Source organism: Dendrobates tinctorius, unplaced genomic scaffold (assembly GCF_039654945.1).
Source record: "Dendrobates tinctorius isolate UK_male_01 unplaced genomic scaffold, ASM3965494v1 ptg000223l, whole genome shotgun sequence".
Classification (NCBI taxonomy): domain Eukaryota; kingdom Metazoa; phylum Chordata; class Amphibia; order Anura; family Dendrobatidae; genus Dendrobates; species Dendrobates tinctorius.
This window is the reverse complement of record NW_027361890.1, coordinates 3,872,166-3,884,456: the sequence shown is the minus strand read 5'-3', so window position 1 is coordinate 3,884,456 and position 12,291 is coordinate 3,872,166. Positions and strand designations below refer to the sequence as shown.

The window sequence follows — 12,291 nt, the reverse complement described above, 5'->3', positions numbered from 1 at the left end:
ATGGGATGGAGGATATGTATGATGGGTATATGGGCACGGGCCTATGGGATGGTGGATATGTATGATGGGTATATGGGCACGGGACTATGGGATGGAGGATAATTATAATTTGTTATAACTAACCACAGTTAGTTACTATGCCCGGGCAGCGCCGGGCTCTTCAGCTAGTAATATAATATATTGGCAAACTATGAACTATAGTAGCTTTATTGATTATTTTCTTCATAATTTTATAGTCTATGCTAAAATAAAGTTCTACTGTAAAATGACTTTTTTTTACTCTTCTTCTAGCACACATCTTTCTATACTATCGAGTTCAGTTGGAAAATTTGATGTAGGTATCACTTTTTATCTGTCAATAGAAAAAGCATACATGAATGTGTATAATGTATAAAATATACTATATACATATAAAAAAAAACTCTTTCTTCCAGATTTCTGTCTTAGAGGGCTTGGTTGGTAACATTTTCACCATTGTGTTCCTGCCAACAATAAACAGTAAGGATTTAATTTGTCACATGCAAAATTTATAATAGGAGGTTCATGTATTTCATGTTTCATATTAAGTAAGGGAGCAACTTGAAGCTCCTAGACCTCAACGTAAAATATGTAACCGTGTCCTCAAAACTACCATGTGCAAATTATTCAACTAGCGCTGTCTTTTATGACAGAAAAGCTTTTATATCCCTTTAAATTCAAGTATGACTATCACATCTATTGTTAGTTATCATTGTACTAAGTGGCCTATTCGGCATTCACGGTGAACCCTATTCTTCTCTAGAAGCAATGTTTTTGGTGAAGCATGCCAAAATTTTTTTGTTTACTCACTTTTCACCGAAGCCATGGAAAATCACATTTCTATATCTTCATGTAATGTGGGTGATTAATATGAATCCATGTGTTGAACATAGTAGTAAAAATCATTGGCCACTAGTGGCTTTTCCAATGCCAGTTTTAATGATGTGCGTGTAGGAATAAGAATCAATTAATTTATTAAGCGATGCGCGCCACTTAATACATCAAGTGCATTTTATCACTGACGTGCCCAACGAACGCCTCAGCAGAAATGTTACTCCAGTCATAGCCTGGAATAACATTTCTGGCACAAAACATGCTGCCACTCTAAATTAGTTTATCAGGCGGGCATTGCTTACCATGTCCCATTCCCACACTGCTCCTCCCCAGATCTCACAATTTTGACGGAGCTACCTAAAACTAGTGTGAAAACGCTAAACGTTTCTGAATGTTTGCCTATCTTCATGTTACACAAAATTTCTGCAACATATGAATGTGTGTTTGACCAGAATTCTGGCATAAACAACATGATGAACCAGTGATCATATAATAGCCTGAGCCCTGAAACTTATCCAAACTGTTTAGTGTGACATGTACTGTTGTTACATTTCAGCTGTTGTAGGGAACGGAATACCTTTACCAAAGCTGATGAACATAAACTTTAATGATGCAGAAATTGACATTCTGAGTGTAAGTATTTCATATTATTTGATTGCAGTATATGACTGTGTCACTTGCATAGCCCTAAGGGGGTTATCTGGTCTAAAATCCCCTAGTGCACGACCTCTGTGAGGATGTTTGACCAATGCATACTTCCAGCCAGAGCCCATCGGCCTCGCTTCATACAAGTGTATGGAGCGAGACCAGGCCAACTGGTTGGCTTCTGGCCGGGAGTATGCATAACGTATATGTACATGCCGGTCCAGGCTCAGAAATCGGTGAATCCTTGCAGCCCACAGTGTGTGCTTTGGGGGGGATTCATAAGTCTTCAGACACAGAGTGACTGCAGATTTATCAATTCATAACAGACAACCCCTTTACAGTGGTTATCTCATGTAGAGATCTATAGTATTTCCACAGGATTTGCCATAAATATCTAACAGATGCTAGTCTCACATCCAGGAATTGCAACTATTTTCCGAACAGGGATCCCTTGTCCCGACTGAGTGCATTAGCTTTCCAGTATTCAGAACCCTTGTACCAGTGTGTCATGTACCCACTTCTCAGCACGTGACTCTGGGTTGCTCCTGCAAGGATTAACCTATCTCCTCTCACTCAGTACAGCATTCAACCTCTTGTCAGGAACACCGCACTGCACTTGCTCACTGAGCCAGTGCGCGTGTCCCGAGTACAAAAACTGTGCACAAAGATACCTGTGAAGCGAGGCAGCAGTGGTGAAGATGCATGCTCCAGGCTCACAGGACCTGACGCATGTGACTGCTGAGGGCTTGATCTAAACTCCAGAGAGCTAGGAGCTGAGGAAAACTCCTAAAAGAGTAACTACTGGACAATGTTTCCAAGGGGCATAGACAGAGATAGAAACCAGATCAAGCCGAGGTCAAAGCACGAGATCGCACGACAGTACCAAAGGGTTAGACAGAATGGATAGTCAGGACGTAGCAATAGATCAGAAAACCAGAACGGGCAATAGACGGTACAATAGTGACAAACTGTAACGGAGTAACGATAGCCAAGCCAGGAGGTCAGAACCGGAGAAGACAATAGTGCCAAAATAAGAGATAGAGTACAGAGTGAGGGGACAGACCGGGTCATACACGGGAAGCAAACAAGCAATGCAGTATACAAGCACACCAGGGGTCAGACAAACAGCCAGAACAACAGTATAGCTGACAGAGAACCCTGGTAAAGAGTGAGCATAAATACCCCTCCCAGATCCAGAAAGAGGCCTCATACACTTAACCCTGTGAGTGCAGGGCAAGAACCCTGTTCAAACCATGACACTTCTGTTCTATGCTGCAGTGGTAGCATAAATCACACCCCAACACAGACCACGCACCCCGCTTCATACAAACGCTGCCACCGCTCACCAAACACGAGCAATGATTCCGGGAATATTACTACTGTCTGCCAATCACCAGGATCATACACTCTAAGGTTATGATTCTTTAGCGCATACAAGGTTCAAAAGTCTTAAAGTTTTAAGCTTTAATAGAAAAGGTACAGTGCTTACAGTAAAATATATTAAAAATATGGAAATAAAAAGTGACATACAAATATGCAAAACAGTTATAAAAATAAAAGGGAGAGAAGTTACAGAAATATCTAAACTTTGTAGCCTGGCTTTCTGATCCCTGAGTGGGGGATGAATATGGAATGGCTCACTCCAGCTTGGCTGTCCCTCAGTCTGTGAACAGCTTTCTATGTTTAAAGGCCTAATTTATATATTTAACCTGGAGATCAAATTTCTAGACCAGCTACTCATGTTAATATTCTAATTGCTGTTCTGTGACTGGATCAAGGTGACTCTACCAATGAGTACATTATTTTTTCTCTGAACACTGTTTGTATAAATTTTCTTTCTGATAGTAAACAGATAGTGTCAGGCTGCCATTTGGGGTTAGGTTGTATTTCCTGATCAGGGCCTCTTTTATGGCCTCACAGTTCCCATCTAGCTCTGGTGGGAGGCCAGCAAAAGCTTCCAGGGTTTTGTCTCTCAACTCTGGAGTTAAGGCCCCGTCACACATAACGACTCACCAGTGATCCCGACAATGATATCAACGTGTCAGGATCGCTGGTGAGTCACTATATGATTGCTGGTGAGCTATCAAACAGACAGCTTCACCAGCAATCAGCACGCCGAGCGCGCGGCATCGCTGTGTTTATTAGTTACCAGCGCGGTGATGCAGGGAGCTGGTAACTAAAGTACACATCGGGTTTCTAAGGGACATGCGTCCCTTAGATACCTGATGTGTACGTTAGTTACCAGCTCCCTGCATCAGCGCGCTGGTAACTAACGTACATATCGGATTTCTAAGGGGCGCACGTCCCTTGGATACCTGATGTGTACATTAGTTACCAGCTGATCGCTGGTCTCCCGCCTGTCACACACAGTGATGCATGCTGGCCAGCGGGAGACCAGCGACCAAAGAAATGTCCAGGGCTTTCCAAGAGCGATCAGCAATACCGGCAGGGGGGCCGGTCGCTGATCGCTGTCACACACAGCGATCTCGCTGGTGAGATCGCTGTTGTGTCACAAAACTTGTGACTCAGCAGCGATCTCACTAGCGAGATCACTATGTGTGACGGGGCCCTTAGATACTGCGCCCACTGCTCACAGAGTAGATGGTATTGCGTGCAGGCTTTTCAACACCTCCAAGGGAAAGTATCTAAGTCTGTATCCTTCTCCATCACAGGGAAGTTCTCCAAACATGGTATCCTTGGATTTATGTCCTGGGAGGGGGTTAACTGAGGGCTGTTACCACTTTCGTTTTGAGCCATGTGAAGCATGAAATCCCTCTCCCCCGGTGTTCTGCAACCTCTCTCTCAGCCTGGCCTTACTGTAGAATAAGCTGCAGGTGCAAATGGGATCACTTGTTCCCAGCTGTTGTAAGTCCATTTGTAAAGTAAAGTCCATAGGCTCCTCAGCGCTGGCATTACTGGCACCTCCATCAGGTATCTCCAGTGTAAGAGCTGCCATTGCTGGGTCTCTCAGAGGTGGACTCTCTTCTTGCCCAGATGCTTCAATACTTTGATCTATGTCCTGCTCAACCAAGGTGCGTATCAGCAGTTCCTTGGATTTGTCAGCTGTCTCTATTCCTGTCTGCTCACAGAGGTCGATCAGGGCCTCTTTGCTCTGCTTCTTGTACAGGGCTGCCATATCAATAGACAGCCTTTTGCCAAATAAAAGATAGAAAAGAAAAATGTGGAAGGGAAACTCTTTGCAAATATGTCTAAGTAACCACCGAGTTACATAGTAACATAGTTAACAAGGCCAAAAAAATACATTTGTCCATACAGTTCAGCATGTATTCCATCAGAATTTTTTCTTGCAGTTGAACCTTGTAGAACTGGTGCATTCGTCGCAAGGAAACCAATTCTTTAGTACAGGGAATAATTGCTTAAACCATGCACTAATGCTCTAATAGAAATAAATTCTATCCCACCGCTCTGCCACCAATTTGTCACATACTCACTTCTCAGCACGTGACTTAGATTAACCCTTGCAGGCGTAACCCTATCTCCTCTCACTCAGTTCAGCATTCAACCTCTGTTCTATGCTGCAGTGGGAGCATAAATCACACCCCGATACTGACCATGCACCCCGCTTCATACACACTCTGCGACCACTCACCGAACACGGGCAATGGGTCCCGGAAATATTACTACTGTCTGCCAATCACCAGGATCATACACTCTAAGGCTATGGATTATTTAGAGCATAGAAGGTTCAAACATTAAAGTTTTAAGCTTTAAAAGAAAAGGTACAGTGCTTACAATAAAATATATAAAAATATGGAAATAAAAAGTGACATACAAATATTCAAAACAGTTATAAAAATAAAAGGGAGAAAACTTACAGAAATATCTAAACTTTGTAGCCTGGCTTTCTGCTCCCTGAGGGGGGATGAATATGGCATGGCTCACACCAGCTTGGCTAACCCTCTGTCTATGAACAGCTTTCTATGTGTAAAGGCCTAATTTATAGATTTAACCTGGAGATCAGATTTCTAGACCAGCCTCTCATGTTAATATTCTAATTCCTGTCTGTGACTGGATCATGGTAACTCTACCAATGAATATATTATTTTTTCTCTGAGCAATGTTTGTATAAATTTTCTTTCTCATAGTAAATAGTGTCAGCCTGCCATTTGGCATCTCTCTTCACAGGCACCACAAGGTGTGAAATAGTTACACTTTAATAGTAATAATAATAATTTTTATTTTTATAGTGCCAACATATTCCGCAGCACTTTGCAATTAAGCGGGGACATGTACAGACAATAAATTCAATACAAGTTAAAACAATTCAATCAGTGACATTAGGAGTGAGGTCCCTGCTCGCAAGCTTACAATCTACAAGAAAATGGGGGGGGGACACAGTAGTTGAAAAGTGCTTGTTATTTCAGGTCTGACAATTATAATAAATAGGGATTTTCATATAGAGCCGCATGATCCGGTCATCAGCCCGTGTGTTTAAGTGCAATAGTCAAGTATCAAGTTCAGTTATCGTGTGCATGGAGGGTGTGGAGACGGATGAATAGTAGGGTGCAGATTCAGAATAATATTTGGAAGGAGGGAACAGGGCAAAGTTAGTTTACTGAGTAGTTGATGTGGTAGGCTTGTTTGAAGAGATGGGTCTTCAAAGCGCGCTTGAATAGGTCGGGGCTAGGTATCAGTCTGATCATCTGGGGAAGTGCATTCCAGAGAGCTGGCGCAGCACGAGAGAAGTCTTGGAGATGGAGGTGTGAGGTTCGGATTACGGGGGATGTTAGTCTTAGGTCATTTGTAGAACAGAGGGTATGTGTAGGGCGATAGACAGAGATGAGAGAGGAGATATAAGACGGTGCTGAACTGTGGAGAGCTTTGTGGGTGAGAGAGATGAGTTTATACTGGACCCTGTAGCGAATAGGTAGCCAGTGTAATGACTGGCACAAGATGGAGGCATCGGTGAAGCGGCTGGACAGAAATATGACCCTGGCTGCCGCATTCAAGATGGATTGGAGAGGAGAAAGTTTAGTAAGAGGGAGACCGATCAAAAGAGAGTTGCAGTAGTCCAGACGAGAATGAATAAGAGCGACAGTAAGAGTCTTAGCAGTTTCAAAGGTGAGAAAAGGTCGGATTCTGGAGATGTTTTTAAGATGCAGGTGACAAGAGCGAGTGAGTGATCGGATACAGGGAGTAAAGGAAAGTTCGGTGTCGAATATGACCCCAAGACAGCGGGCATGCTGCTTGGGAGTTATGGTTGAACCCTCCAGGGTTATTTCGATGTTAGGTAGAGTGAGGTTAGTAGAGAGGAGAAACACAAGAAGTTCAGTTTTGGAGAGATTTAGTTTCAGATAGAGGGAGGATATGATGTTAGAGACAGCAGACAGACAATCCTTGGTATTTTGAATTAGGGTAGGGGTGATGTCAGGGGAAAAAGTGTATAATTTGGTGTCATCAGCATAGAGATGATACTGGAACCCAAATCTGCTGATTGCTTGTCCAATAGGGGCAGTGTATAGAGTGAACAGGAGGAAGCCTAGGACTGAGCCCTGCGAGACCTCGATAGTAAGGGGACGAGGAGAGGAAGAGGAGCTGGAAAAAGATACAGTAAAGGAGCGGTCAGAGAGGTAGGAGTAGAACCAGGAGAGGGCTGTGTCCATGAGGCCTATAGAGCGGAGCATAGTGAGGAGGAGCTGGTGATCCACAGTGTCAAATGTGACAGAGAGATCCAGGAGAATCAGCAGGGAGCAATGACCTTTCGATTTAGCTGTTATTAGATCATTAGAGACTTTAGTGAGGGCAGTTTCAGTGGAGCGTAAATAGCGGAAACCAGATTGTAAGGGGTCGAGAAGAGAGTTATCCAAAAGATAGCGGATTAGACGGGAGTGGACCAAGCGTTCCAGATGTTTAGAGATGATGGAAAGGTTAGAGACAGGTCTGTAGTTAGCAGTGCAGTTCTTATCCAGGGATAGCTTTTTAAGTAAAGGGGTTATGATGACATGTTTAAATGAGGAGGGAAATATACCTGAAGCAAGAGAGGTTAAATATTTTAGTCGGGTGAGTGGTGACCACTGGTGAGAGAGACTGCAGGAGATGTGAAGGAATGGGGTCACTGTTGCAGGTTGTAGGCCGAGCAGAGGCGAGGATCTTGGAAACCTCTTCTTCTGAAACAGGCTCAAAGATGTCTAGTGAGCTTAAGGTGCGGCAGGGAAGGGGATCCAGGCACTGAGGACATTGGGCTGAGATAGCCTGATGGATGTGGTTGATTTTTTCTAGGAAATAAGTGGCCAGATCCTCACCGCTGAGGTTGGTGATGGGGGCCTGTACTTTAGGTTTCAGGAGGGAGTTTAAGGTTTAAAAAAGTCATTTTGGGTTGTTGGATAGTGAGGTGATGAGGGTGGTGAAGTAGGATTGTTTGATCAGATGAAGGGCAGAGTTATAGATTTTGAGCATGAACTTATAGTGGATGAAGTCTTCTGCTAAGAGAGATTTTCTCCACTGCCACTCTGCACACCTTGAGCAGGGCTGAAGAAAGCGTGTTTGCATTGTGTGCCAGGGCTGCCATTGTCTGCATCGGGTCTTTCTGCGTGTAGAAGGTGCTGCTTCATCTAGGGCATTCTTTAGTGTATTATTGAAGTGTGACAATGTTAAGTCTGGACAGGAGAGGGAGGAGATGGGGGCTAAAGATGTGTGGAGATTGTCCATAAGCTGCTGGGTATTAATGGTACGTGTATTCCGATAAGTGTGGTAAGTGGGGGTGTCCCGGGTGAGGAGACAATTCTTGACAGAGAAAGAAGGTTGTGGTCTGAGAGTGGGAGAGGGGAGTTAGTAAAGTCATGCAGTGAGCCGGGACGGGAGAAAACCAGGCCCAGAGTATTCCCATCCTCATGTGTAGGAGAATTAGTAAACTGTGAGAGGCCGAATGAAGAAGTTAGAGAAAGAAGATGAGAGGCAGATTGGGAGAGGGGCTCATTGATGGGGATGTTAAAGTCTCCCATGATGAGGGCGAGGATGTCACAGGATAGAAAGTGAGTAAGCCAGGTGGCGAAGTGGTCTAGAAACTGGCGGGAGGAGCCTGGAGGTCGGGCGATAAACAACCGCCACTCGTAAGGAGAAGGGTTTAAAGAGTCTGACGGCGTGGACTTCAAAGGAAGGAAATGTAAGTGAAGGAACCGGGGGGGGTGACCTGGAAAGCACATTGTGATGAAAGGAGCAAACCAACACCTCCACCCTGTCTGTTCTCAGGTCTGGCGGTATGTGAAAATTTCAGCCCACCAAACGAGAGAGCGGCAGCAGCGGTGGTGTCTGAATGCTGGATCCAGGTTTCGGTAATAGCCAGAAGGTTAAGGGAATTAGAGAGGCAAAAATCGTGAATGTAAGTTAGTTTGTTACACACAGACCGTGCATTCCAGAGAGCACATTGGAAACCGATAGGAGAAGGCATGCACTGAATGTTAATAAGATTAGCAGGGTTTCTATATGTAGCTGGAGGCAAGTAATGTATGCTGGTGGAGGGAGGCCCAGGGTTGGGGGAGATGTCGCCTGCAACTAGTAAAAGGAGAAAAAACAGAAAGAGCAGGTGGTGGGATGATTTGTATGAACGTTTTGAGTGCCGCATGGAGGTATTGGATGGTTTGGAGTGGGTAAGAAATGTCAGTAGAGCCTCAGAGTTATACATGGGAGAGGGGAGAAGGGAGGGGTGGATATGGAGAGAGTGCACAGAATGTGTTCAAGGGTGGGCGAGTTGTGAGAAAGCAGAAGTTAAATCAAATAAGCAGCAGATTGATATGATCAATGCATAATGTAGTACGACTGACCAAGATGCATATTTGTATGGAAAACTTATGCACCTTACCTGTCTCCTGCCCTGTACAACTGCCATTGTCTAACTGCCAAGCACTTTATCCTGTTGCACTTAATATCTGTTGCACGCGTGACCCCACACACGTGCTATCCTAGCCAGAGCTAAATATATATGAAATGAAATGTCTGCTAGCATCAGGCACCAAATGGCCACAATCAGTAATTAACCAATTAGCACAAGGCCAGAGCAGGCATTACTATGCAGGGTAAACAACCAATGCTGAACAAGGCCATAAAACAGTGAAAGAAAAGAAAAAAAAATTGCTTTGAACACTTTAAAGCAGAAACCAAAAAAAATAAAATAAAAAAGGAAAGCCCCCCTGTGGTTGAGACCAGGAAGACTGTATTTTTCTCAAGATAATATTCTGGATGCATCCATTAGACATTTATAGCATATCCTGCAAATATGCCATGAATATCTGTACAAAAGCACTTGAAATGTAAGAGTTAATACATGGTTCTTTTTTATTTTCAGGATCTTGTTGTATTAAACGCCTGAATAAGGTAAGATACCAAATTATCCAATTGTATATGTATACAACAAACTGGGGCCACAAATACAGTAAATATTTTAATAAGGGGGTTAGCCATTTGTCTTATTAAAGACTATGAATACTTCATAGAAAAGATCGAACCATTGGGAACCCTACAGTCACTAGATCCCAATTTCTCCTCCGCATAACTTTGATGAAGACTTTTAACAGGGCAATGGTGGAGCCGATCTTTACTAAAGGGTATTTTGGAGTAAACACTCCTGACTCATTAAGAGGTTCACACATAAGGCGAGGGAAAAAGTGGTGAGTACGTGAGCGTGGCCAAAAATCTTATGCCAGCCACTGCTGAAGGAAGATTTGTGGCACAGCGAATGACGCCTCTTGTCATGAATGTCGCAGAGTTTCAAAGTTAAACAAAGTGCCTAACATCTGGCAGCCAGTGCCTGATACATGCTGCCCATGGGCAGCATGTATCAGGTTCCCTTTAAAATAAACCAACTGATTTGAAGGGTGGTAAGCCAACAAGGAAATAACCAAAGAGAAATGTAGGAAAGCACTTTCTGGAGCCTAGCATCTGAAAAGTAAGAACACTTGAACAACCATTACATTAAATTAAATCGGTTATTTGGTACTTTAATAATGATGGCCTATCCTTCGATAGATCATCAGTACCAGATCGATGGAGGTGTGACAGACACCTCTGCCAATCAGCTATTTACTGTGAAGGCAACAGCTGGCTGGCTTTTGTTACAGAACAGCACAGCTCCATCAACAACATAGTATTGTACTACAGATCCATTTGAATAGGGGCAGATATGCAGCATCTGGTTGTGAACACTATACAGATGATGGCACTATGCTGTGCAGCTCCACAACTGAAATCGCAGATTGGCGGGGTGCCAGGTGCTGCACCCCTACCGACCTGGTATTGATGACCCATCCTAAGGATAGGCTATCAATATTAAAGTACCAAAAAAACCCTGCAAGTTATTTAATTCTGCAGCCTACTGACTGTTTTTTTTTCATTTTCAGAAATCAGGTATGATGATACTTCCAAAGCTTATAGTCATCGACGAATACTATGTGTCTTTATGCAAACTAATAGGTGCTTCCCAGATCCAGCAAGCAGGACCTATTCATTTGCATGTCAGAAGAAAGAGAAAGACTGTCTAAGAATTGATTCCATCAATAAAAGACTCACAGTCTCTAAAGTGTCTCTGGAAAATATATTATTGTATTGAAAATTGCCTTCACTTGTAATCTGGGTGGTAATGGACATGTATCTGCATCTTAATAAATGCAGGTAGCAGTTTCAAGCTTAGCGGGAAAAAAAAATGGATCTTTATTTGGCTAGTCGCATAGAGTGCTTAAAAACAGCAACATAGACAAGCTGAAATGTAGAAATTGAGTTAATAAATCACAACTTTATTTGAAGTTTGGAGCCCTGCTTTCACTTTTCTTCTTGTTGACCATTGGTTCTCTGCTATTGGTCCGTATTTGTAACTGTTGGGAATAGGGTTCCTCACGCACCTAATTTTTACAATCTAGTACGTGTAGTCCCAACTCGTCCAATCCAAGAGGTTTTCCATGTCAGGCTTGAACGAATCAGAACTTTGGTTCAGTACTGCCAAAACAGCTCTTTCCTGAACAGCTCCTCGCTACCGCCTGTTCCCGTTTCTTCGCCACTCTTCTCCCTCCTTGCACACAATGGGCTCTCTTCTGTCCCACACTAACACCAAATTCTTCCTTCATTTCAGCAAACTCTTTACCCAGGAACTTGGTTTCTTTAGTAGTGCCCCCCATCACAATCTACTTGTGGTAGTGAATACGGTAAATTGACACGTGTTGCCAGGTTTCCCTGCAGATTATACAGTAAGCATTGCTAAGGTTTACAATTGTTCAGTTTATGTCCATAGTTGCTATGCTAACAAAAACAACATCATTAAAAGAATAGTTAACATTTTATTAATGTATTTGTTACATTGCTCCGATATCTGGGTATCTGCACCAACATCCCAAACATTTCATCTAGTACATGGGTTTTTAGAAGGGGTTACTGAGAGAGATGAGCAAATCAAACAAAATTAAAATTTGTTGATCGTGAAAATTTTCAAAGGAAATTCGATTTACAGATAAGTTATACTCTGTGAATTGAATGTATGTTATTATGCATTGGTGTCTCTTCTGACACCAGAGCCTAATAAATGTAAGATGAAAAAATGATAATTTTTTTATCACCTCAACGCTCATATCCCTTCATTTCTCACCGTGCCCAGTATGCTCCTAGGCACGTCTTCTAACACCTCTGCTCATGTTCAGTCCCAGGCCTATTCACACTGGACCGGGACTTTTTTTTTTCGGCTCTGAGGTGTGGGTCGTTCTTTGCAGGCATGACCTTGTGAGTGCGTGGTAGGAAATATCCCAGGAATCATCAGAGCTGGAAGTCCCATCGTGAAAAAGCCTGGGGATTCAG

The 12,291-nt window shown here is 43.2% G+C and overlaps 1 protein-coding gene across 1 annotated transcript in view; it reads left to right on the top strand.

The window, feature by feature from the left end:
* Nucleotides 1–11,138, top strand: part of LOC141059049 (BPI fold-containing family B member 4-like) — a 97,813-nt gene extending 86,675 nt beyond the window's left edge. Inside the window, exons 12-16 of the mRNA XM_073555258.1 lie at nucleotides 292–334; nucleotides 435–498; nucleotides 1,409–1,485; nucleotides 9,800–9,828; nucleotides 10,851–11,138. Coding sequence (XP_073411359.1) covers nucleotides 292–334; nucleotides 435–498; nucleotides 1,409–1,485; nucleotides 9,800–9,823 — 208 coding nt within the window. The 3' untranslated portion in view covers nucleotides 9,824–9,828; nucleotides 10,851–11,138. The remainder of the gene's footprint in view (nucleotides 1–291; nucleotides 335–434; nucleotides 499–1,408; nucleotides 1,486–9,799; nucleotides 9,829–10,850) is intronic.
* Nucleotides 11,139–12,291: the final 1,153 nt, after the last annotated feature.